The sequence below is a fragment of the Diospyros lotus genome, chromosome 3, assembly GCF_014633365.1.
Source record: "Diospyros lotus cultivar Yz01 chromosome 3, ASM1463336v1, whole genome shotgun sequence".
NCBI lineage: Eukaryota > Viridiplantae > Streptophyta > Magnoliopsida > Ericales > Ebenaceae > Diospyros > Diospyros lotus.
This window is the reverse complement of record NC_068340.1, coordinates 20,812,968-20,839,788: the sequence shown is the minus strand read 5'-3', so window position 1 is coordinate 20,839,788 and position 26,821 is coordinate 20,812,968. Positions and strand designations below refer to the sequence as shown.

Here is a 26,821-nt window from a genome sequence, read left to right as displayed (position 1 = left end):
AAAATTAATCAAAAAAATAAAAAATAAAAAATTTAAATTATTTATTTTGTATTCAGCTTGAGATATGTCCCATGTCTACATTATTTTCCTTCAATAAAATTATTTATTTTAAAAAAAAAAGTAATTAGATTGGGCTGATCTAAATATAAATCTTAAATATAAAAATTTAAAGTTTAAGATCGATAATAAAAAGTATCAAGAAAAATCGCTTGTGCTCAAAACTCCATGGTTTGTGAAAGTTATATTTATGTAGAATCTTATCCTTACTTTTTGTGAAAGATTGATTGATTCAAGTGAAAATAATTTTAAATAAAAATACTTTTGGTCATTTAACTTGAATCTCTCTTAAATTTTAAATTTATTTCATTAGTCTTTAAATTTTTAAAAATTAATTATGATACCTCAAAATCAACCATAAATAATATCCTCTTGAAGTTCGCCTCTTTCTAGGGGTATTATGACTAATTTTAAAAACTAATTAAGCAAATTTTAAAATCTAAAAATATCGAGCTCAGATAATAAACATGGGCAAGTCCTACTAAAGAACTCTTGCAACTGTTACAACCCAAAAGGTCTTTTGTTGATTGAGCCAATTGTTGGCCTCTTAACATCACTTGAGATTAGTGTTTTTATTTTATTTTTCTGAGACTTTTCTAGTGCATCATCCAGTTTTGGGGTGCACCCTGCACTGTTCACAGCAAAATCTTTAAATTAGTTTGAATTTGTTGGGTTTTGTGTTTCCTAATGAGGCCCAAGGCGATGACGATGGTTCGGGTTAATTTCATAGGCTTCAGCTCGGGATTGAAGTAACGGTTCAAACACCCTTATTGGCAGCTCAAATAGAAGTCGGGCCATAAGCCTTTAACCCTCCATTTGGAGGAGAAATGGGTCTTGGCCCATTTGCTTAAGGGAGAGAGAAAGCCCATGAAGCTCAAGCCCAAGCTCATTACCCTCTTAGCCCATTTTCTTGTGTAACTTAGGCCCTTAATATAAAAGGAATTTTTTCCCCTTTTATGAGCCCTAGTCTATGGTGGCTGATTCTCTTCCTTGGGCATCTTTGCTGTGGCCGATTGCTCATTTCCATTGATGGCCGATTCTCTTGGGATTTCTTTTCTTCTTGGTCAGATGCTTCTTTCCTTGTGCGTTGTGGCTGTTCGTCAATGGCGTTTGTGATGCCTATTTAGTTCGAGTTGCTGTCTTTTCTTCGAGGTAAGTTTTTCGGCCATTGCTGAACCCATATCTTTGTGATTACTCTTTGTTCTTTGGTGGATCCTACTGTGTGTGGAAGCTTGTGTGGCTTGGGTGAGGAGTGTCGATCGGCTGAGAGATTTGGGGGTTTGAGGGCTTCGATTCTTGGGGGTTTGGGCTTCTTTGTGGCTTGATGTCCCTATTCGTTGACATTACCTAAGTGGTGATTAAACGAGCCTAGATCTGAGCCTTGAAACAGTCTTCGTGATTGCCATTGTAGCCGAAATAGGGAGTTTATTTTTCTACCTTGATTTGTTCTTGCATTAAGTTGTTTTTAGTTTGATTTCGATTGAATTCTAACCCACTGTTTTGTAGAGATTTTTCCGCAACAGAACTTATTTTTCAAACCTTCGAAATTGTTATTACCAGCGGATTTATTATTGCAAGAATGAAAAGAACCGGGTAAAGGCATTGTTGATAGCTTCAAGCTTAGCCAGTAGCTAGCAGAGCATCCATGGTTGGAGTGGAGATGGAACTCACTGTTGTTTAGTTTCACAGAAAGAAAGTTAAAGACCCTGCCAAATTCATTTAATCAGCAATTTAACATCCACAAAATGTTTTGATCTATGCAGACAATTCTTTCTCCAGCTTTGGCAAAATCATTTATAGTTTAGTTCCTACCTAGACAGAAGAAAGCACAACATTAATTGGTTAGTGTCCTGTTTACAGAATCAACCGGCCGTGAAACATTGCGAAGTAGACAAATTTTGCAAAAAATCCTGGGTGTTTTTTCAGTTTTTTTCTTTTCTTGTTAGCCTTTGCACAGGCAATTGCAAGTTACAACCAACTATTTACATTTGCTGAGTATATTAGGCCCGAATCTGTGATGCTATCAATCAAAACTAGATCAAAAGAATTGTATACAACACAAAAATTAAAATTCTCACCAAGACAAACTTTTGGCCACCTCTAAAAGCATTTCCTTTTATAGTGCCACAGCTGAATAGGTATAGAAAACTATGCTGCCAATTGAGATCATTGCGTGTACACATCTTATGGTGAGTCAGATAACTTGTTTATCGCCTACTTGTCCCAAAAAAGCTGCCTTGCGCTGCAAGTAAACCAGCAACTGATCTCCACCAGCTACTGCCAAAGCACCCAGCTTTGTGTTATCAGTGGCAATGCATGAGGCACCAGTACCTGATATCACAAGGAAAATAAATTACATGATATCTAAAACCAAAATGATCTATATGTAATCTAAAGCATAGCAGTCAATCGCATGCCGAATAACTAATAAAATACATGTTTATATCAGCCATTGTTCTGAATTTATCACCATTTCTATTATATTTTTCAAATATATACTTTTATTCTTGAAATTTAATTCACGTAATATAATATTACCTATTTAAACTATTAAGTACCTAAATATTAAATTATTACATAATAATAATATAACATTATTATTGAATAAATATACATATAGATAAAAAAAAATTTAAATCCATATGATTAATTATTCATATTCAAAAAGACATAAAATTTTGTGAATGTTTCTCCTTGTTATTTATCAATTAATCTAGACCAACTTTAATTTAAAATGAGCTAGTACAACTATAAAAATTCCGGGATTGGCCCAAATACAAGCCAATAAATACCTGTATGCAAGCTGATAAAAAATATACTTAATTTTGTACCATTTCCATCTGATACAACAATATATACCGGCAGATAAAAATGCTATTCAAAACTATAAAGTATGACTAATTAATGTTTATAAAACAAAGCAAAATCGTTTAGACAACGAATCAAGTCTTGGAACAAGAGGCGGTGATCATGTGAATAAGGTCTGTGTTACAGGTAACATGAAAAGGGTTAACTTTATATGGCCCAAATTGCTAAATCATTTAGCATTAAATGAGTTAACATACCAAACCAGTTTGAGTAAAAAATGGATCAAATTGAGTCAGAAGGGTCCACCAAATTGTGTCAGATCCTAAAATATAATAATAAAATAGTAATGCCTCCAAATTAACACGTAGAAAAGTAGATTAATACAACTGATGATATATACAAGTAAATGTAAAATAGAAAAACAATTTAAGTTTGTATCAAGATGGAGAAACGGCTAGAATGTGCAAATGATCATTTTTCTCTTAAGTTTATGACTTTTTAGTGCACTACCATCGCCTTTTAAATGTATGATTTTAACATAATGAGATCAAGTGAAAATAAGTAACAATTTAATGGGGTTAAAATGTAATTAAACCTAAACAGTAATCAATCTTTAAATAATTTCCTGTCTCCATCCCTCTAGTTATAATGAAAGGACTCCTAACCTTATCACATTGACATATTATTGCCTTTTTATTTACATCCTTGATCCCACTACACTCTTCCCCCCCCCCCCCCCCCCCCCCCCTTCCTATATTGTGTATTTGAACTTTTGTTTCTCTACAGTGCACTCTCACTTCTCAACAATCCCCAAAACCCAAGTATTAGATAATAAAGAGTTGCAAATTCTAACAGATAGAGGTTTTAGTCATATGCTTAGTAAATTACAACTAAACTCCACACATCTCAATGTACATTATCCAACTAAATGCTGCATTTACTCTATTTTATAGTATCTCCACCTAGGCATTTTTCAAGAATTTCTTCCGTTTAGAGAAACTATGGAGAGAGCTCTCTCTCTCTGTAGCCTTCTCAGTGATGGATCCGTGCTCTCAGTCTTGCTCCCTGAATCCATCTTCGAACTGGAAAAGCCTTTACTTTGTTGTTGTTGAAGTGTGGCTCCGAAGTCTAAATAGGGAACAGAGAAGAAGGTTTCAAAATTAACATACGGGTAGTTGGGTTCCAGCTGGTATGTTGGTTTAACTAGGATGGAATTTTCCATTTTGTGTGCTCCATTAGCTTTGGTGTGGTGTCAGCTAGTATGAAACTGCATTTCATAAGTTTGGCCTATATTTGAAGCATACCTTATGGCATGGCATATAATTTATCTTTTTACTTATTGAATAAAAAGATAAGGTGGGCCTTGATGGCAACGGTAAATGTTAGAAATCCAGAAATCTCTTCTATAATTGTTTCCTTCCTAGAATATCTCTATTTCCTTATTTCTAGAGTTTCCTTTTCTTTATTAGGATAAGATTATGTTTCCTTATTGGTAGTGTTTCCTTTATTTTTTCTTCCTTGATTGGGTTGACTAATCCCTAATTATTTGGGATTAGTTGCCTAAATCAAGATTCACACTTGAAATAAATACCCAGTGTACATTTTCACAATACAACACAGAAAAGTATTCATTTCCACATGGTATCAGAGCCACCATCCTTGGAGTCTCTCTCAATCAGCCTTCACTACTGATAATCAGCCTTACTGCCGGTTTTTTCTTTCTCGGCATCTTCTGCAACTTGCCTATAATCGGCCTTGCCTGCGCCCTTGGCATTTTTTTCAGCTTGCCGAGCAGCTTTCTTCTCTATTCCTCCTGAACAGCCATAATCGATTTTACTACAATTTTTCCAATGATGAGTGATTCAAGAAGCATTACCTCTACATCAACCGGGCTCGTTTCACAGCCTTCAACTAATTCATTGAATGGAGAACTTTCGAATATGAGCGAATATCAACTTGATAGAAAGAATTACATTCAGTGGTCAAAAATTGTGAAGACACATCTTAAAGGGAGAGGAAAGCTTGACCACCTGAAGGAACCAGACCTAGCAAAGAGGATTCCAAGTTTCAAGCATGGGCTGAAGAAGATTCCATGATAATGTCATGGTTCTTGAGCAACCTGAAATCAGCAAAACTGCACGTTTCTTCCCACTGCTCGAGAGATTTGGGAAACCGTTTGTCAGTCATACTACAAAGATAGACGCAATGGTCATATTTGAATTCAAGACAGATTTCAACAACAAAACAAGGTACTCTTTCAATCATTGAGTACTACAATGTCATGAAGGGAATTTGGCTTGAAATAGATGGGAGTAACATTAAGAGTTAACGGGCATGCCGTTAAGAGTGTGACTATCGGTTCATCCATTTGAGAACCTAACCCATTCATCAAAGTCGGTTTGACCAATTATAAGAGGGAATAGCAAGAAGAAGAAGAAGATAGAGCTTTCCGCTTTGTTCTCTCTCTCAGCTACCTCTTCTTCTTCTTGCCCTAGCAAACCTTCTCTTCTTCTTGCTCTCATTTGCTTGTCGCTTCTTGCAACCAATAGTCACCGATAGTGTGACTATCGGTTCATCCATTTGAGAACCTAACCACAACACTTCATCACCTACGTTGAAGCTTGTCTAGCACAAAAGCTTCTCATAGGGTTCCAAAGTCGCTTGGAGTGTGGACTGACTTGGTCTCTCGTGTTAGTGGGGGTGGATTGGTCATCCAAAGGAGGCAGGTTCAAAGCCGTTCGTGACGGTGGTTGTTCGTGGAACTATTTCGGGGAGCTTCAGATCTAGGTAGGTTCAACACAACATCTACATTCATCCAATGAGGTATACTTTCCTTACCCCCTATGAATAGATTAGTTTTGGTTGCATATGGTAGCCACATACCAAGTCTTGCAAGGTGTTCTTGTTTCCGTTTCCACTACTTGTGTTGTTTTTTGAAAAAAATTTGAAAACTAGCTAAAACCCTTGCATGAACCACCAAGTCTTGGTGTTGTCTTTCATTATCTTCAGTAGCTACTCCAACACTCAAATACTATAAATGTTATCACCCATTAACCTGTAGAATCTTCATTATTGTGGATATGTCACTTCAATGAAAAAAAAGCCTTATTTCCCTTCCTCCAATCCCTATCTTAAGGGGGAACATTCATTGGAAGATAGATGATTAGATTTCCTCCACTCATATACAACCTTCTTCGTCTCCACTTAATTCATTAGAGGACACCATGGCTCAAGAATAGCACTAGCCAGTTGAACTAGCTCCAAAGATAGCTTCAAAGCCAACCAAACTGCAAGTTTACTCAAGGAGGCCGAAGTCCAATCTAGAACCAACACAAATCCAAGCAACTAAATCGGTATCAGGTAATGAAATCACTCAACCTACTTCATTCGTTGATGAACTTGAATTTTGTGATTTAGATTTACCTATTGCATTGAGAAAAGCTAGCAGGAAATGTGCCCATCATCCCATCTCCTAGTTTGTTTCACTCCACGGACTAGACCTCAACACAAAGCCTTTATCATCACTCTAGATCTAGTTGCTATTCCCACCTCAACAAATGAGGCTTTAGAGAATAATTATTGGGTACAAGCTATGAAAGAGGAGATGAATGCACTAAAGAAGAATAACACGTGGGAAGTTGTCAAGAGATGTTTGAGCTAGTAACAAAAATGAATACGGTACAAGTATTGCTCTCCTTTGCAGCTAATTTTAGTTGATGTTTGTAGCAATTTGATATGAAGAATGCATTCTTACATGGGGAGCTAGAAGAGGAAGTTTTTATGGAGAATGCATTCCACCATGTTTTGACAAGAACTTTGGAACTAATCAAGTGTGCAGACTAAAAAAGCCGTTGTATGGTCTCAAACAATCCCCAAGAGCCTCATTTGGAAGATTTCACCAAAGCAATGCTTGGAATGGGCTACAAGTAGAGTAGGGGAGACCACACATTGTTTATTAAGCATTCAAGTTAAGGTACGGTTACTGTCCTTTTAGTGTATATTGATGATATAATTATGACTGGAGATGATAAAGTTGAACATGAGTCCTTTATTGAGAATTTGAGATCAAGATCCTCAACAAGCTCAAATACTTTCTTGGTATTGAGGTGGCCTATTCTAAGAAGGGCATCTTTATATCTCAAAGAAAGTACAGTTTGGATCTCCTCAAAGCAATTGGAAATCTCAATAGCAAGATAGGAAGTACTCTTATTGATCCAAACTACAAAATAATTGGAAAGGGAGAGAGTAGTGTGATTGATAAAAGAAGATATTAGAGACTAGTAGGTAGACTTATATATCTATCCCCTACAAGGCCGGACATATTTTATGTAGTTGGAGTTGTAAGTCAATTCATGCATTAACCTAAAGAACAACATATGCAAGTGGTTGTTAGAATCCTCCATTATCTTAAGGCATCTCCGGGGAATGGTATCCTATTTAAGAAAGGTACCAAGTTGACTATTAAAGCCTATACCAATGCTGATTATGTTGGATCTCTCACATATAGAAGGTCCACATCAGGTTATCGCACTTTTTTGGGAGGGAACTTAGTAACTTGGAGAAATGAGAAACAAAGTGTAGTTGCTAGATCTAGTGTGGAAGCTGAATTTAGGGCAATTGCAAATGAAATATGTGAACTGCTATGGGTCAAGATCATTGTTGAAGATCTCAAAGTTAAGAAAGAAGGGACTATGAGACTTCATTGTGACAATAAATCAACCATCAATATTGCCCTCAATCTAGTTGAACATGATCGAACCAAAGATATTGAAGTAGATAGGCACTTCATAAAGGAAAAGCTCGATTGTGGATTGATTAGTACTCCTTACATTCCAACTAATGACCAGCTAGCCAATGTATTAACCAAGGGACTACTAGTGTCAAGACTTTCAGGAGATCATCAACAAGTTGGGAATGGATGATATCCACGCACCAACTTGAGGGGGATAGTTAGAAATCTGGAAATCTTTCCTATAATTGTTTCCTTCCTAGAATATCTCTATTTCCTTATTTCTAGAGTTTCTTTTTTTTTTTTTTTATTAGAATAAGATTATGTTTTCTTATTTGTATTGTTTCCTTTATTTTTTCTTCCTTGATTGAGTTTACCGATCCCTAATTATTTGGGATTGGTAGCCTAAATCAGGATCCACACTTGTAATAAATACCTAGTGTACAATTCCACAATACAACACAGAAAAGTATTATTTTCCACTGTAAGTTTGTTAATTTGTAACCAGAAGGTCATGGGCTTGAGTAGTGGAAACAACCTCTTTATGAAAAAGTAAGGGGAAAAATGCATACAAGTAGGACCATCCCCTGACCCTCACAAAGTGAGAGTTTCATACACTAAAGGTGCCCTTTATTTAATGAGTGAAAAAGAAAAGGAAATCTGAAACCTAAAGAAGACCATAATTAGATAAATGAAGAAAGAGGAAATATTTAGAGAATCAAAAACAGGTGATGTACAACTTTTTCTCCACTGATCTTTAACCAGGGCAGGATACATAGATCCACAAAAGCTCAAAGTGAAGCATACCTTGGAAACAATGCAGATCACAAATCTTATTTCCTGTAGACAGTTCCCACATGTAAACAAGTCCATCACATGTCCCAATGATTCCATGGCAAGCTGATGCACCAACTGCAGCAGCCCTGTACAGTGAACTATATACTTCAGAGTTCTTAGGCATTGATTAACAAGATCTGTTCCACAACTAGTAGCATGAAACCAAGACTCCTGATTTCTAGAAGGCTTTAAGAAACATTTCTTACTTATCTGGCTACATGACGAAAGTATATTGTATTATCGGATATTTTCATAGTACCCTTGAGAACTTAGTATCACATTCAACCTACAAACGCAGAATTCTGGCCTGACATGCCATTTGTCTGTACAAGTAAAAAAACATTCATTGAAGACTAATGTTTGAAGTTTGGTATGCATTCTGCTTAGAATTTGAACAGACTAAGCCACCTAGGAGGGTGAAAATAGAATACCTTTTCTAGGGTGATAAAATACCTTTTCTTTCTTTTTTCCCCCTTCCAGAAAGAAATACAGGACAATAGTTTCAATTAGTCATGTCATCCAGAAAACTATAATCAACAGAAAATACTGATACAAAATTCATATGGAAAATCCCCATCAAAGCATCTGGTAGTTATATTCTGAGCTGCTTTAATGTGCCTTCTATTTTATTGTGAAGAGAGGTGAATCATTTAATCACTGTACAAAAGTTCAGGGTAGTTAATTTGTTTTGGTAGCATTAAGCAATTTTAACTCTGTGGGACTTTACAAAATTGCAAAAGTTTAGAATTAGGAATTCCACCAATAATTAGAACACATAATGAACGTCATTTGTAGAAAAAGAAGTATTTTAAATGCTAGTACTTCAAAATAAAAATAAAAGTACCTTGGGTCCAATGCACTTCCAAAGATCACCCTGTCTTTCACCAGTAGAGCTAGTCTCCAATGGTCAAGTGGATTTTTGTGGTGATCACTTGACTCAAATACATGTTGAACATCAGAATTGAAGTTGGTTGAGATAAGGAGCCAGATAGCCATGTCCTCACCCTCTATTGGAATAAATGGATGATTCAGCCTCGGCTCTGAGAATGAGTTTCTAGTTGCAGCCATAATTTCATCAATGTGCTCCTTCCCAAAAGGTTCTATGGAAACAGGGCTTCTTCTTTGCCATCTAGATAGACTGACTGGTAGAAAGTCAACAACAGTTGTACCTGCAGAGGAAAACCTTGCTAAAAAGATGCGTTTGTAAAGATCCCTGAAAAGATTAACAAATTCCAGATTGCATCAGACAATAGACAAAGATCACAAATTAATGCAACTGAAGCATTATCTTCTGTAACTGCTGAAGATAACATTAAATCGCAAAATGGTTTCTTCTTGAAAATATGAAAGCAAGAAATAGGGAAAAAAACACTTTCAATTAGAGTTTATAAAATAAGTTAGAAACGCAAAGAGGCTTCACTATATCAGAAAACAAAAATTAACTTCTACTCTGTGAATAAACAAAATTTTTGAACTGTCTTCTAGGATAAGTTGCTAGGATAAACTTGACTGCCAAACAAATATTCAAGGGATCATGTCTGATTTACTATGATCTCACTAGAGGAAACTGAAAAGCATCTGCAAGCTCCAACTGGCAAATATAGACGTGTTCCTAATCATATCAATGTGGGTTGAAATAGACTGAAGAGATTCAGGTTTAAATTGCAGAAGAAATTCATGTTAACATGTTCTCTAGTTTCTGTTGCTTTTTACAGTAAAATTTCAAATACTCGTATAGCCCAATGCATATTTCCAAAATATCCAATGATTATGGATGAACATTAGTTGGTTAAAATCAAATTTCCAATCTGAACTAACATACTAGGTTAATTCAGTCCAATGTTTTAATTAAAGCGGCACAGTTCAGTTTTTCTATAAAAAAGATTTGGCTTTAAGTTTTCAGTTCAATTTGGTTTTGGCTATAATATTTATTATTTGTAATAGGATGTAAATAGGATGTAAGTGGCTCCTATTAAGGATAAGATGCATGAGATTCAATTAAGATGATTTGGTCATGAGAGAAGAAAGCCAATAGAGGCTCTTGTGAGAAGAGTGAATAGTATATTCCTTAGCAAAAGAGGTAGAGGAAGATTGAGAAAAACTTAGTAGAAAACTCTTGGGTATGATTTGAGTTATAAGTGTTACAAAAGATATGGCCATAGATAGAAATGATAGGCGAGCTACAATTCATGTAACCGCTTCCAGCTAGTGGGGTATAGGCTTGATACGATGTTATCAGTTTTAATTAGATTTTGAAAATAAACAAATTATACATCACTTTACAAAATACTTTCAAGTTTTGTCTTATTTACCGCATCCCATTGGATATAAAAGCTCTCATTTGTTCAGACAAGGTATCAAAGATCCCTATCTTCCCCGAAGGCACTTCCATCTCTTCCTTTGGCCACCATTGCTCTCTTCCTTTGGCTAAACCCAACCTAGAGAAGGGAGAAAGAGGAAAAAGCATCTAGGACCAAATGCCTCTCTTCTGTCTTTCCTTCATTTTTCTCCTCCATCTTCTCTGTTACCAAATCCAAACCCAGGTTCACCAAAGACAAATATCTCTATAAAGTTCACCAAGCCCAACCCAAAGGGATATATATTTGGTCTCCTTTATTCTCATTTTCTTTTCCTTCTTCATCTTCTTTTCTTCTTCCTCTTCTCCATTATCAAACCCAAGTTCAGTGAACCTAGATTTGGGTTGGCTGAACCTTGGCAATTTTTTTCGTACAATTTTTTTTTATTGGTTTATTTGGTTAATTTGATTATTTTAGTTTGTTCAGTTTTATAAATAATTCAGTTTAACTTGTAGGATAATTCAGTTAATTCAATTCTGTGGAATTTTGGTCTTTGGAACATAACTAAGTGAAAAAGCATATACCTAACAAAGATCACAAAGTTTCAGAACTGTCTCAATTCAGCCAATATGAAAATGAAACTAAAACTGAAATTTAAGACCTTCAAAATATTGCACTTTGATAAAATTCCTTCCTTGTCTCTACCGCCGCCGCCGCTGCTGCTGTGCCATGCCTATCTTATCTGCTGCTGCTGAACTTATGAATTATCTGCTGTTATTAATCTTTTATGGTTTATCTTTTTGTTATGTTTGTATTTTATTGTAATCTAGTCCTACAAAGTAGGGATGTAATCCTAAAAACTAGGAGCTAAAATCTAGGAGAATTCTTAGGATCTGCTGTGTATATATTTTCTGGATTGTCATTCGAGAATAGAAGTAAGAGAATAAGCAGCAAGAGGTTCCCGAGCCTTACCATGTCAGGAATTTCTAAGACCAATACTCCAATGACAAAAGATGGTGTTTCATGTGATATGCCAATAGGGAGTACTCCTACCAGTGACCTACCAGGATTACATCAGTCCTTGATGGGAGGAATTATTTGCAGTGAGCACAGCTTGTGCGGACTTTTTTGAAGGGACATGGGAAGATGGCTCACCTAACCGAGCCAAGTCCAGATGCCAAAGATCTTGGTTTTTCTGCATGGGAAGTTGAGGATTTGATGATTATGTCTTGGCTTTGGAACTCAATGCAACCCAAGGTAAGTAGAAATTGTATGTTCTTATCTACTGCTAAGGAGATTTGGGACACAGCAAGGCATACTTACTCTAAGATGCAAGATACATCTGTAATTTTTGACATTAAGGTGAAAATAAGTAGTACAAGGCAGGGATCTTTAACTATTACTGAGTACTGCAATAAGATGAATGGATATTGGCTGGAGTTGGATCATTACCAAGATATAAAGATGAAATGCAGTGAAGATGCAGCCACTATAACTGCCATATTTGAAAGGGATAGAGTAGTGGAATTCTTGGCAAGTTTAAATGTTGATTTTGATCAAGTGAGAGTGCAGATCTTAGGTAGAGAAAAACTTCCTTCTCTCAATGAGGTTTTCTCTATTGTTCGAAGTGAAGAGTATAGACGGATAGCTATGCTAAATGAAGTAACCTCTGAAGGATCTGCAATGGTGACTAATAAGAGGGATGGTGCTCAATTCAAGCCACGCCGGGCAGGTTTGAGTTTAACCCTAGAGTGCAAAATCGAGATAGTTTATGGTGTACTTTTGCAAAAAAAATCCAGGCATACCAGGGAGACGTGTTTTAAGGTGCATGGAAAAGAAGCAGTGCTGAATAAAGTGGGAGGCATGAAACAGATTCAGTCCAGAAAACAGGCTCAAGCCTTAAATGCAACTAAGGAAAAAACTAAGGAAGAAGAAACTACCCTGGAAAGGGCAGATCCAGGCAGCATGACTGATCAACTTAATGCTGAGGAAATCAGTAAGCTGAAAAGTTTTTTGAAAACCATTCAAGACGCCAATTGTTCCATGGCTCAATCAGGTAATTGTTTGAATTCTGAATCTATAAAAGCCTCACATACTATTAGGAATAATTTATGGATTCTAGACTCCGGAGCCACCAACCATATGACCTTTGATTTGAATGTGTTTGATTCTTATATACCGATGAGTAGTCCCAATAAGATAATAGTAGCTAATGGAGATGCAATTCCTATAGCCGGCCATGGGAATGTGAACCTCAATTCCTCATTATCCATTCACCATGTTCTTCATGTGCCTAATCTTTCTAACAACCTGATATCTGTCCACCAACTTAACAAAGACTTAAACTGCCGCGTTGTTTTTTCACCTAACCAATGTGAATTTCAGGCACTGGATGGGAAGAAGATTGGTGTGGCTGAGGAATGGAATGGGCTGTACTACTTGAAGATAACTAGTTCCATCATTAAGGGGGAGAAACCCATCACTGCTTACTCATTTCAGCCTGCATCTGCTACTGAGTTTTGGCTTCAGCATTGTTGTTTAGGGCATCCTTCCATTAGTTTAATGCAGTCCATGTTTCCAGCTTTGTTCAAACATCTCAATATATCTAGTCTTCATTGTGATGTGTGCAAGTTCTCCAAACACCATAGAGTATCTCATCCTGTTAGTAATAAAATCTCCTTCATTCCATTCAATTTGATCCATTCGAATGTGTGGGGACCATCTATAATCCCTAATTGCTCTGGGACTAGGTGGTTTATAATTTTTATTGATGATGGTACAAGAATGACTTGGGTATATCTCTTAAAGGACAAGGCAGCTATCAGCTCTATTTTGCCTATATTCTATAAAATGATATCAAACCAATTTGGATCCAAGATTAAAAAATTCTGAACTGATAATGCAAGAGATTACTTTAATCACCACTTGCATCATTTTCATGAGTCATCATGTGTAGAGACTCCACAACAGAATGGGGTGGCAGAAAGGAAAATGAGACATTTACTTAATGTTACTAGAGCCCTTCGGCTTCATCATTATGTTCCTAAGAATTTTTTGGGGGAAACAGTGTTAATAGCTGCATACTTGATTAATCGTGTTCCTTTTACTCTCCTAAATCAAAGTCCGGTTTAATCTTTGACTTCCCATTTTCCAGAGGTTGGTTTTCATACTCCTCTTTCGTTAAGAGTCTTTGGATGTGTTTCCCTTGTCCATGTATCCAAACATCATAGGGATAAGCTGGATTCTCGAGCTCTCAAATGTGTGTTTCTTAGTTACTCACCCACTCAAAAAGGCTACAAATGCTATCACCAAGCTTCTAGGAAATCTATGTGTCCAAAGATGTCACCTTCATTGAAACTCAATCCTTTTTTAATACTGACAATAAAGGGAAGGATATCTCTTGTGGTGATACGGGTCTTGATCTACTGTCTTTGGAATTATCCCATCAGTTTCAAAGTCATGACTCATCTAATTCCTCCTTAGATGAGCAAAATTAGCAGGTACCGTAAGAAGAACAACCTTCAACATTGTTACCATCCTCTCTGGTTCAATTCAAAGGATCCCCCTATGTCTTCAAGAGACGGACACAACCAATTCCAGACTCTCAGATGGCACCAAAAACATTCCCAAGTCCAAGTATTGAAACCCCTTGTTCCTCTCCAACTTCATTGCCTCATTCTATTACTGACCTAGATCTACCCATGGCCCTTAGAAAAGGCATCAGAAGTTGTACCCAACATCCATTAACAAATTACGTATCTTACCACCGATTGTCTCCTAAGCATAAAAGCTTCCTAACTTCCTTGGATACGATTTCTATTCCTAAGACAGTTAGTGAGGCTTTCAAAGATAATAATTGGATTCAAACAATGCAAGAGGAGATGCAAGCCTTGGAAAAAAATCAGACATGAGATATTGTTTCTAAACCAAAGGGTGTCAAGTCTGTGGGCTGGAAATGGGTTTTCAACCTACAATATAATGCAGATGAGACCCTAGAGAGGTATAAGGCCTGGTTGCTAAAAGTTACACTCAAACTTATGGGATTGACTACCTGAAAACCTTTGCTCCTGTGGCGAAAATGGCAACTATGAGGATTTTATTAGCTCTAGCAGCACATTATGGCTAGACATTGCATCAATTTGATGTGAAGAATGCTTTCTTGCATGGTGATTTGAAAGAAGAGGTGTATATGGAGCCACCGCCTAGCTTTGATAAAGGTTTTATAGGAAAGGTATGCAAACTAAAGAAAGCTCTTTATGGGCTTAAACAGTCCCTGCAAGCATGGTTCGATAGGTTCTCTAAGGCTATGAGGAATTTGGGCTATCGTCAAAGCAGGGGTGATCACACTTTCTTCTTTAAGCACTCAAGTGAAGGAAAGGTGACAACACTTTTGGTGTATATTGATGACATTATAGTCACCGGGGATGATTTTGTTGAGCAAACACAGCTTAAAGAAAGACTATCGCAAGAATTTGAGATCAAGGATCTTGGAGTCTTAAAGTATTTTTTGGGAATTGAAGTGACCTATTCGAAAGTTGGGATTTTCTTGTTCCAAAGAAAGTATATCTTAGATTTATTACAAGAAACAAGACTATTGGGAAGCAAAGGAGTAGGTTGTTGTTCTACTTTTGTATACTTAGTTTTGATGATGAAAAACATATTTTATTAAATCCCTAAGTCATGAATCAAGATGGTGGTTTTCAACATAAATCAATTTCAATATCAAGTATTACTTTGTGAGAATGAAAACCAAATGAATTTCAAGTATCGAGATTTCAAAGTCATATTTTTCTAAGTCTAGAAGGTTAGCACCTTATAAGGAGACATATATGAAAATGTTTTCTTTTAGAAAACTAACTTTCGGTAATTCAATAGCTAACATTCATTGGTGATAAAATGATTTTTAACGATTTTTTCAAGAAATAGAAAGTGTATATCTTGGAGGTGGTAAAATCGCAAAATCCTAAGTTCCTACTAAAACCCAAATTCTACTTTCTTATTCTTATGGATTTTGATTTTTTAAATATTTTTATTGAATCCAAATGGGGGGTACTTTCTTATTTACATTTATGTATTAAAGTAAATGGAAGGTAAAATATAAATTAAACAAAGTAAATGTAAATATGTGGTGATGTTTTGTATCAATCAAGGGTGCTTCTACATGTTATCTGTTAAGTTTCTAGATTTTCCAAGTAGATAGTCGACTATGTTGTTTAGTGCTGTCGACTATGCCTGCATAATAGTCGACTATGTTATAAGGATAGTCGAATATACATAAGGATAGTCGACTATGCTTGTTTAATCTGTCGACTATATTTCATTTTGTCGACTATTGTGTAAGGATAGTCGACTATGCTATTTATTCTGTCGACTATGTTTGTGCATGATATTTGAAATTCTCTTCATAATTTTTCATCTGTCGACTATGAGAATGGTTTGTCGACTATGGATAGTTTTTGTTATAAAATAGTCGACTATGCTTTCTTGTCTGTCGACTATGCCTTAGTTTATTTGAAGAAATAGTCGACTAACCCATTTGATCTGTCGACTATGTGTTTCACAGAAACTTACAACGGCTAGTTTTTTCAAATCCCAACGGTCACAAACGGCTACATTTCTCTTCAATCTTTTGGGATGCCTATATATACAACTCATGGATGATCAAGAAGAGGCTAATGGACGGAAACGAGTTGATCTAGTGATTGTAAATCATTTTATTCGAGCTTACAGTGTTTGTGCTTTCGTTGTTATATTTTTTCTCTCCAAGGCTTCGTTGTTCTATCATTGTAAATTTATTGTTAAGCCTTGTTTTCATTGTAAGAGAACTTGTAACTAAGAGTGTTAACTCTTAGCTTCTCTCTTTCATTTGTATCGTTTTTATTTTCCTAGCTAATGCTAGAGGACTTGCTACCTGAAGCAAGGGGTTGAATTTCCTAGCTTGTGTAGCTAGAGGGCCCATTTGATTGGGAGGTTTGTAATTCCTAATCTTAGACTAGAGGACCTACTTGCTTTAAGTAGGGGGTTTTAGTGGATGGTTTGAAAAATCCTTAGTGAACAGCTAAGGTAGTGGATTAGGCTTGGTATAAGCCGAACCACTATAAATCCTTGTGTTTTCTTGTGCTTGTGTTCTTTGATATATTTATCTTTCCAAGCATTTCATTATTTCTCACTCAGTTCACATATTTATCTTTGTTCATTTGTCATTTTTATACTTTACGCTTTAAAACTCTAAAACCTCAATCTGTATCAAAAAGTTTTTCAAATACTATCAATTAAGTTTTTAAAATAACCAATTCACTCCCCTCTTGGTGTGTGCCATTGCACCTCCCATTCTAATATAGGTACTCCAGTGGATTGCAATGTAAAACTAACTGCCAATTCAACTTGTCAGTCGGCAGATAAAGGAAGATACCAAAGATTGGTTGAGAGATTAATTTACTTGTCACATACCAGACCAGATATTGCTTTCGCAGTGAGCTTGGTCAGTCAATTCATGCATAGTCCTACTGAAGAACATATGCAAGCTGTGAGAAGGATCTTGTGTTATTTAAAGACTACTCCTAGTAAAGGTATCCTCTTTAAATCAAGGACATAATTGGATGTTACTAAATATACTAATGCGGATTATGGAGGATCTTTGGATGATAAATGCTCCACAACTGGTTATTGTGTGTTTCTTGGGGGAAACCTAGTATCATGGAGAAGTAAGAAACAAAGAGTAGTAGCTAGATTTAGTGTTGAGGTTGAGTTTCGAGCACTAGGACTGGGTCTATGTGAATTGTTGTGTTTGGGGATCATTTTAGGAGACCTAAGGATTTCTTGTTATGTGCCGATCAAATTATGTTGTGACAATAAGTCAGCCATAAGTATAGCACATAATCCTGTACAACATGATCAAACCAAACATGTGGAGATAGATAGACATTTTATTAAGGAGAAGCTAGAAGCCGGATTGATCTGTATTCCCTATGTGTCCTCAAAACAACAACTAGCTGATTGTTTGACAAAAGGACTACCACCCAAAAGGTTTGAAAACTTGATATGTAAGTTGGGAATGGTTGATATCCATTCACCAGGTTGAGGGGAAGTGATAAAATTCCTTCCTTATCTCTACCACTGCTGTTGCTGCTACTGTGCTGTGCCTATCTTATCTCTACCACTGCTGCTGCTGAACTTATGAATTATCTGCTGTTATTTATCTTTTATGGTTTATCTTTTTGTTATCTTAACTTATCTTTTATCTTTTTGTTATGTTTGTATTTTATTGTAATCTAGTCCTACAAAGTAGGGATGTAATCCAAAAACTAGGAGCTAAAATCTAGGAGAATTCTTAGGATCTGTTGTGTATATATTTTCTGGATTGTCATTCGAGAATAGAAGTAAGAGAATAAGTAGCAAGAGGTTCCTTTTCTACACACTTATTTGAAAACAAGTGTAGCCTATATAAATTGGGTCAGTTTACTTGCAATATTTAATAAGATGTGTAGAAAACAAGATGTAACAAAAGTTATCTACCAAATTATTTCTATATTGACCTAAACAATACAAGTTACAATATCCAACATATTCAGCTGGAAGGTAGGAAACCTAAGGAAGCAACTAGATGCTCTGGTTTTCTTTAGTAGAACACAAAATATATTTGAACATGTAAAGGTTTCTCCAGAGTTGGGCGTGGGGGTATTTAGCACCTACAATCTAGGAAAAAAGACATCTTCTCGTGGACCACCATGCAGGAGGAAGGCATCCCTAGTGCAAGGCTCTCCACTTACAAGGTTTGTGAGATGGTCAGTCTAGCCCTTGCTCCTTTTGCAAGGAGGCTGTTTCCATAAATCAAAACCATAACCTTCCAGCCACAGATTATCAACCTTATTGTTGCTATCAATGCCATTTCCACCATCATGCAGGAGGAGAACCAGGAATTTGCACTTGAAGGAAGAATTAACAGGGAATGGGATTAGTTCTTCCCTACAAAGGCCCCAAGGATTTCATACTAGGAATCATAGGGATCTTGATACCTGAACAATAACTCAGTAACTAGTGACATCTGTTTAAGCCATTTCTTGCAAAAATTACACCAAAAAAATTAAAAATTAAAACAAAATACTCTTATGTTTTCTAAATCCAAAGAGTGCAGATTAGCCATGAAAAAGCTTCGATACAGTCTCCTGACTGAAGATTCTTGTGTTAGTTCTGTGTAAAAATAAACAACATAAGAAACTAAGATAATTAAAAAAATTAGAACAGATTCATACTAATAGGTCTCTTAGGACCCAGAACTTCTACTTTTACAAGTCATTACATACAACATATGTAAACAACTTAAGTCGGGGCCATATCACAAAATATAGCATGTGTATCTGAAGTTCTAAACATTGCATGACCAATATTTGCACATGCGAGATAATTCAGCACATAAGCACAAACTCCAACAGAAAAAAGAAACATACCACAGACCAAATTCTCCAAAACCATTATGACCAAGTACAAGAGCAGCATGGTTTGGAATTCTCTTCAATTCCGTTATGCAAGGAAATATATAGTCAGAAGTAGACAGATCACATTCCTCTATCAGTTCACTGCCATCAATAAAAAATATACAACCAGATCATTCCAAAATGGTAACCAATATGAAATACGAAGATGACATGAGAAATAAACAATGGTGTCAATAGCTATTAAGAAAACAATCTACAGGTATCAGGAACTAAATCTTGAAAAAAAAAAAAAAGAATGTTACTAATATGCAACTCCAATCAAATAATATTATCCCTAAGGTTTACAAAACTGTCATCAGCCTGAGTACCATAACTGAAAAAATACACCAGACATACTCGCAAATACCCTTCAAAAAGCACTAGAAGCAAAAAGCATGCAACTATTTAAAGCTACTGTAAAAAAAGAAAGTAGAGTAACAAGAGGCCGGGGGGGGGGGGGGGGGGGGGGGAGTGAGGGAGAGGGGAGCCTTGATCAGTGACAAGAAGCAACATGGCATTAAAGTTGTCCCAAGTAGCAAGAATAATAAGAAACCCATGAACGAAGAGAAATTACCTCCATGTAGGATTCATGACCCATAGATGCAATCTCCCACTTTCTTCAATGCCAACAAGATAGGTAGGCTCACAAACTAAGATACAGCGAACGGTATCAACTGTCTTTAATTTCACCACAATTGAAACATAGCCATTTTCTACTTGCACCACCTTTACTGCATTCTGCTCAAAGCAATCTGATCTGCATGCTGAGCATGGGCACTGCATTCTCCCTTCCCTGAAGTCATGACCAAAATTAATGCTCAAATTGTTTACCAAATTTCATGTAAAAATAAGAAGACCCACCTGCAGTAAGGAGTCTGTATCCAGTTAAGAAGAACAAGACGGTGCCCATCTGGAGTGAATTGCAAACTAGATGTACCCAATGCAGTCTATTAAAAGTAAACCCACGGGTCAAGAAAATAACTGTAAGCAGAGTAGCAAATTATAATAAAATCTCTAAGGAATGAAAATAAATACTTCAGAGCTATACAACTTACTTCTCTGCCAAACTCATCTCTTGAAAATGGCAGCAATATTGGTGTATGACCAATAAAAGAAGGACAGCCAAATATTTGTTCTTCCAGTGACAACTTGTACATAAACAAGGTTTTATCGTTGCCAATTGAGACACCGCAAAGGACACAAATACAGATTTCATCCTCTTTTGTGATTAAAAGTACCAATGAAACTGGCAAACGGTGGACATAGCAACCTACAGAGTGAACAGCAGTCTCTGGTTCATCATTATGCTCTGTTTTCACCTGGAGTTTTATGCTTGAGCCATCTGTGACTTCCCTGTTATAGACATAGAAACTTGTTCCCTGGCTCTGCAACCATGACATAGAATTGCTAACATCAGAAAAACTTTGGTCCCTTCTCAACTCATTGTCAATACTGGCTCGAGATGCTTCTGTGCATGAAGCAGATGTATCAAGAAACTCCACATTGTTCTTGTCAATGGGGGAACAAAGAAATTCTTGATTTTGAGATATAGCAGGAGCTGTATTGTGTACACCATCAAAGGTCCTTTTCTCAGTGTGCAAACTGCAGGGATGCTCATCAGGTAATGGACCTCTCTTACATGGGTCCTGATCAGTGGAACTAGTTGGCTGACCCTCTGAGGCAAGCACAAGATTTTTGGTAGCATTCGTTTCAGGGGCACAAACATCTACAGGACTCCTGAAAAATATATTTACCATGAGAGGACCAATGCTTTGTCTTTTCTAAAGCTACAGCATTAGGGATTTTAGTAAAGGACATAGTGCCAGTACAACTCACCCAGTTTTAACACTGATTCCATTGTGTAATGATTGTCTGGAGCATGTTGAGCCTGTTATATAGTCTTCAATTGTACCTATAGTTGTAGAATCATGACTGTAATGAGGACTTGACTCAATTTGAGTACTATGACATTAGGGAAATTCCAAATCTTTGAGAAGGTGTAGAAGGCAAAATAACTACATAGTTTGATGATTTTCGGTTCCCAGAATCTTGTTACTTTTGATAGATAATAAAACTCTCTAAGAATTCAAAGTTCTAGTTCAAAACCACAAAGGGCATACTCACCATGTGAAATTGAACAACGGATTTAACTGCAAACTCTAGAAAAGTATCTGTTGGTGAAGATAGAGTAGAAGATAAAGATAAAGCTCCACAACTAACTTACTAATTTATGTTCTATTTTTTTGTAAATTAATTGTTGTAATCTAATCCTAGAAAGTAGGAATTATCTAGTCCAAAAACTTAGGAGATTTCTTAGGAGTTATTCTCTATTTATACTTGTACATTCATTCCTTGTAAATGTGAGAAAGTATTATTCTTTTTTCCCAATTATTTAACATGGTATCAAAGCCGCTATCACAGCCTCTGAAACCCTAGCCGTGTGCCTTCATTGCACGCTTTCTAACCTCTCTTCGAGTGCCTTCATTGCACTCCTTCATTCGTTAGCCATCCGCTTCTGTTATTGGTCCTCCCAAATTGTCCAGAATGTCTGCACGATCTGATATTGTCCTTGGAGAGTCTTCGCCTGAGGTGGAACAGCCTGCTGCTCAAGAGATAAATCACGGTGTTGTTGCTGGAGATCTGCCAAACATCCACCTATCCTACCGCCTAGACGAAAAAAACTACTTGCAATGGGCCCAATTGGTGCGAACTTTTCTCAAAGGAAAAGGGAAAATTGCCCATCTCACGGCCTCTCCTCCTAATGCAGATCATCCATTGTTTTCCACATGGGAAATCGAGGATTCCCAGATCATGTCTTGGCTGTGGAATGCCATGCTACTTGAGGTAAGTAGGAATTATATGTTTTTGGGGACTGCTAGGGAGATTTGGGAGGTTGTAACACAAACTTACTCAAAGGTACAAGATGCATCTGTTATCTATGAAATTAAGACCAAGATTAGTGAGGCTAAACAAGGTGGGATGTCAGTTATGGAGTATTATAATTACATGAAAAGTCTTTGACTAGAGTTGGATCACTATCAAAATATTAAGATGATATGTAAGGAGGATCCTGTGACCCTTAATCAAATAATGCATAGGGATCGGATTGTTGAATTCTTGGCTGGGCTTAATCATGAATTTGATCAAGTTAGGGTGCAGATACTTGGCTGAGAGAAGCTACCATCCATCAATGAAGTATTTGCCATGGTAAGGAGTGAGGAGAATAGGAGGATTGTGATGCTAAAGGATGCAGCCATTGATGGTTCAGCATTGATGTCAAAAGAGGGCAATGGACCAAGGAAGTTAGGAAGGATGGAATAGCAGGTAAAACCTGGCAGCAAGGATGGCCTATGGTGCACTTTCTGCAGAAACCTAGGCACACTCGAGACACTTGTTTCAGGCTACATGGAAAGGAGGCAGTTCTCAGCAAGCTCGGTGGGTTTAAAAACTTGGCTCCAAAGAACCCAGTCTACCTGTCACACAAAACCCAAGAGGAGGGAAAATCTGGAGAAAAGACTGATGCAGATGGCAGCCCTGATCTCACTCAACTTTATGCCAATGAGATCCATAAGCTGAAATCTTTTCTTAAGACTATGCAAGAAGGCACCTGCTCTTTAGCACTCTCACGTAACACAAATTCTGCATACTTTACTGCCTTAAAGACTATTTGGAATGATGATTGGATCTTGGATTCAGGAGCCACTAGCCACATGACACCCAATCCAAGCATATTTACTACCTACCAGCCACTCAACACCTCCAAACAAATTACCATTGCCAAGGGGAAATCAGTCCCTATTGTTGGTCAAGGCCAAGTTAACCTTTGCCCAAATTTGTCTCTTAAATCAGTCCTACATGTCCCTCAATTATCAGCAAACCTTCTCTCAATTCATCAACTCACAAAGGACTTGAATTGCTTAGCCATTTTTCTCCTAATGGTTGTGAGTTTCAGGAATTGAAGACCGGGACCAGGATTGGAGCTGCTAGGGTAAAGGATGGGTTGTACTGCTTCATGGGGAAGGACTCTCATCCACCTAGGGACTAGCTGCAGGTGGCATACTCCTCAAACAATGCAGCAGATCACTCAGAAATATGGCTGCAACATTACCGCCTTGGCCACCGTCCATTCTCACTTTTGAAGGCTATGTTTCCTACTTTCTTTAAGTCTATAGACCCTAACATATTTCATTGTGATATATGCATCTTAGCTAAACAACATCGTGTTCCTTATTCAATCAGTAATAAAATCGGTTCAAAACCTTTTTCCTTAATCCATTCAGATGTTTGGGGGCCTTGCAAAATCCCTAATTATTTTGGGGCAAAATGGTTTATCTCTTTCATTGATGATTGCACTCGTATGACATGGGTTTTTTGCTTAAAGATAAGGCAGCCATAGGGACAGTATTACCAAACTTTTGCAAAATGATAGCTACCCAATTTGGAACTCTTATCAAAAAATTTAGGACGGACAATGCCTGTAATTATTTCAATCATCATATGCATCAATTCTTGCAACAAGTAGGGGTGTGCATTTTTTCGGTTCAACCAAACTGACCGAACCAATCGGTTTGGTTCGGTTAATTATGTAGCTAAAAATCGGTTCGGTTATATTTATAAAAAATTTCGGATATTTTGGTTAATCGAAATAACCGAATTCTCCTCCACCGCCATTGATTTTTCCTACCCATGGTTTACTGCCCATGGTCCCCCCCCCCCCCCCCATAGGCAGTTTACTGCCCAGGGTTCCCCCCCCCCCCAGGTAGTTTACTGCCCATGGTTTCACCCCCCCCCCCCCCGCGCCGCCGCCGCCCCATGTGACCCCTTGACACTCTCTGCTAGAAAGTCTCTGGTTCCCCCCACCCCCCCAAACTTCTCTCTCCCTCACCCCAAACCTCTCAGCCTCACGACATCGGACTCCCCCCCCCCCCTCTCTCTCTCTCTCTCGTGCGCGTGCCAATCGGTTCATCGCCCCCTCCCTCTAACCTCACCACTGGTCCATCACTTCCTTCTTGCCTGCGCAGCCTCTTAGTTCTCGTTCTCAAGACCCCTCTCTCTTTCTATCTCTCTCTCTCGATCTCGATCTCACTGTCACTGCCTCACCTTCATCGCCCCCCTCCTGCCACCTCACAAACGTCACCTCCCTCCCGCCGCCTCACGACCATCGATCCCCTCCCGCCGCCTCACGACAGTCTCTCTATCTCTCTATCTCATGGCCACATGACAGTCGAAGATGAAGGGTCATTTGGACCTTTGGCCGAGCGAAGGGCTGGCCATTCGTCTTTGTCTTCGGCGTTTCGTTTCCTTCCTATGCAGAGGCCGACATCGCCCCAGCTGCATCTCTCTCCCTCCGATCATGCTCGCCTATTCGGTAAGTTTTAGTGAAGTTTGATTATACCGGTTATTTCGGTTTCGATTTTTCGGTTAGCATATCCTATCGGTTCGGTTCAACTCGGTTAATGGGCTATGATTGGTTCGGTTCGGTTGGTAAAAAAGTTAACGATTCGGTCGGTTATAACCAAATGCTCTCCCCTAGCAACAAGAAGGGATTATCCATGAATCTTCTTATGTCGACACCCCACAACAAAATGGAGTGGCCGAACAGAAGATGAAACATCTCCTTAATGTGGTTCGTACCGTACTTCATCATCATCATGTGCCTAAACTATATTGGGGGGAAGCTGTCCTAACTGTTACATTTTTTATTAATCGAGTGCCAACCAAAATTCTTAACCATCAAAGCCCCATTGCATGCCTAACTACACATTTTCCAGATTTTAATGTGCACAACTCTTTACCTCTTAGAGTATTCGGTTGCGTGGCCTTTGTCCATATTTCCAAACAACATAGAGATAAACTTGATCCTAGAGCAATCAAATGCTACCATCCTCCTACCCGAAAACTATATATCTCTAAGGACGTTACCTTCATTGAAACCCTTCCATTTTTTTATTCCTCTATCACTGGTCACCAAGGGGAGCTTGCTTATGGTGACCTCGGTGATCTTTGGAATACCACTGACCGCAACCTATGAATTCCAAACCCAGCCTCTGATGTTATATTAATTCCAAACCCAACCTCTGCCCCTGCTTCCAAACAACCTTCTCATTCTAGCCTCAATTCCCAACCTTCCCATACCACTGACCACAACCCATCTTCAGGTACTGGCAGCCATATAGAAAGACAAGATCATGCTGACGTGAATGAGGAAATAGCCACTCAAATGCTGTCACCTCCAGTACGATTTAAGGGTTCACCCTATGTTTATAAGCAAAGGCAGCCTGGCCAAGAACCCAGTAGATGGGATTCAAGACAGTAGATAGGATTCCAATGAATTAAGGAAAACATTGCTGGAATTTCAACTCCAGATTACAAGAAAAATGCAAACAAAGAACAAGAACGGGCATTTGAGAGGCCCGAGTCTCTCTTGCAAACTCTACTCAAATTCTTCACACTTTCTCTCTCTTTTATTCCCTATTTATAGGTTGTTATTCCCCCTCCATAACTGCATCTGGTTATGCATATGCTGGTTTGTTACACAAACCAACCAAGTTCCCACTCTACCGTTGGTGCACATGCTGGCTGTTACGCAACCCAGCTGTGTTACCACCCTACCCTTGATTCCTGTAGCGTCTTTGGTAGGTCCGCAGCACCGAAGGCCTATCATCACACCCCCTCCCCAACTTTCACCTTGTCCTCAAGGTGGAAAGTGGGAAATTGCTGTTGAATTAAGCTATAAGGCTCCCAAGTAGCTTCCAACGACGGTAACCCCTTCCATTGAACTAGAACATCCAAACCACGTAAATTACTTCATGTTCCTGGTCGGACCCCCAACACCGCCTCTGGCTCGACCAGCATCTCCAATTCTGCACTTAGCTGACTGAGAATCTCCATAGTGGCTTGTAATGCGCCCTTGGCTTCACGTAATTGGGACACATGGAAGACGGGGTGAATGTTGCAGTGCGATGGCAGCATTAACTTGTAGGCTACAGGCCCTATTTCTTTTTCAATTACAAATGGACCATAGAATCTAGGAGCCAATTTCTCATTTGAACGGGCAGCCAATGTTTTTCTATGATAGGGTCTTAGTTTCAAGTAAACTAAGTCCCCTACCTTATACTTCACTTCTCTTCTTTTCGATAGGGTCTTAGTTTCAAGTAAACTAAGTCCCCTACCTTATACTTCACTTCTCTTCTTTTCATATCTGCCCCTTTCTTCATTACCGCTTGGGCTCGTAGTAGCTGTGCCTTAAGTTCCTCCAAATGTGATCTCTTTCGACCAGTTGTTGCTTAACCACCGAAACAGGAGTGGACCCCCTTTCAACCCTCAATATTGCTGGTGGTTCCCGCCCATACACTGCCTAGAATGGGGTCATTTTCGAGACTGTGGTGAAGTGTTGTACCACAATTCAGCCCAAGACAGCCACATGTACCAAGCCTTAGGTTTAGAGGAAGCAAAACAACGTAGGTATGTTTCCAAGGTCCTATTAAGCACCTCCGTTTGACCATCTGTTTGTGGGTGGTAAGCTGTGCTGCGGTGGAGCTTGGTGCCTTAGAGGCGAAACAATTCCTCCCAAAATCTGCTCATGAAGATCTTGTCCTTATCTATTACAATGGATCATG

The 26,821-nt window shown here is 38.1% G+C and overlaps 1 protein-coding gene across 4 annotated transcripts in view; it reads right to left on the bottom strand.

Moving 5' to 3' along the window:
• Positions 1-1,975: 1,975 nt before the first annotated feature.
• LOC127798326 (uncharacterized) overlaps positions 1,976-26,821 on the bottom strand; it is a 42,317-nt gene continuing 17,471 nt past the window's right edge. For 2 of the 4 annotated variants that reach the window (XM_052331824.1, XM_052331825.1), the window contains exons 7-14: positions 21,039-21,114; positions 20,258-20,939; positions 20,064-20,149; positions 19,777-19,995; positions 19,176-19,304; positions 9,276-9,644; positions 8,402-8,517; positions 1,976-2,388 (exon numbers count right to left, since the gene is read on the bottom strand). In XM_052331824.1, coding sequence (XP_052187784.1) covers positions 2,252-2,388; positions 8,402-8,517; positions 9,276-9,644; positions 19,176-19,304; positions 19,777-19,995; positions 20,064-20,149; positions 20,258-20,939; positions 21,039-21,114 — 1,814 coding nt within the window. In that variant the 3' untranslated portion in view covers positions 1,976-2,251. Of the gene's footprint in view, positions 2,389-8,401; positions 8,518-8,637; positions 8,905-9,275; positions 9,645-19,175; positions 19,305-19,776; positions 19,996-20,063; positions 20,150-20,257; positions 20,940-21,038; positions 21,115-26,821 lie in introns of all 4 variants that reach the window. The other 2 variants (XR_008022372.1, XR_008022371.1) reach the window with 2 other exon arrangements.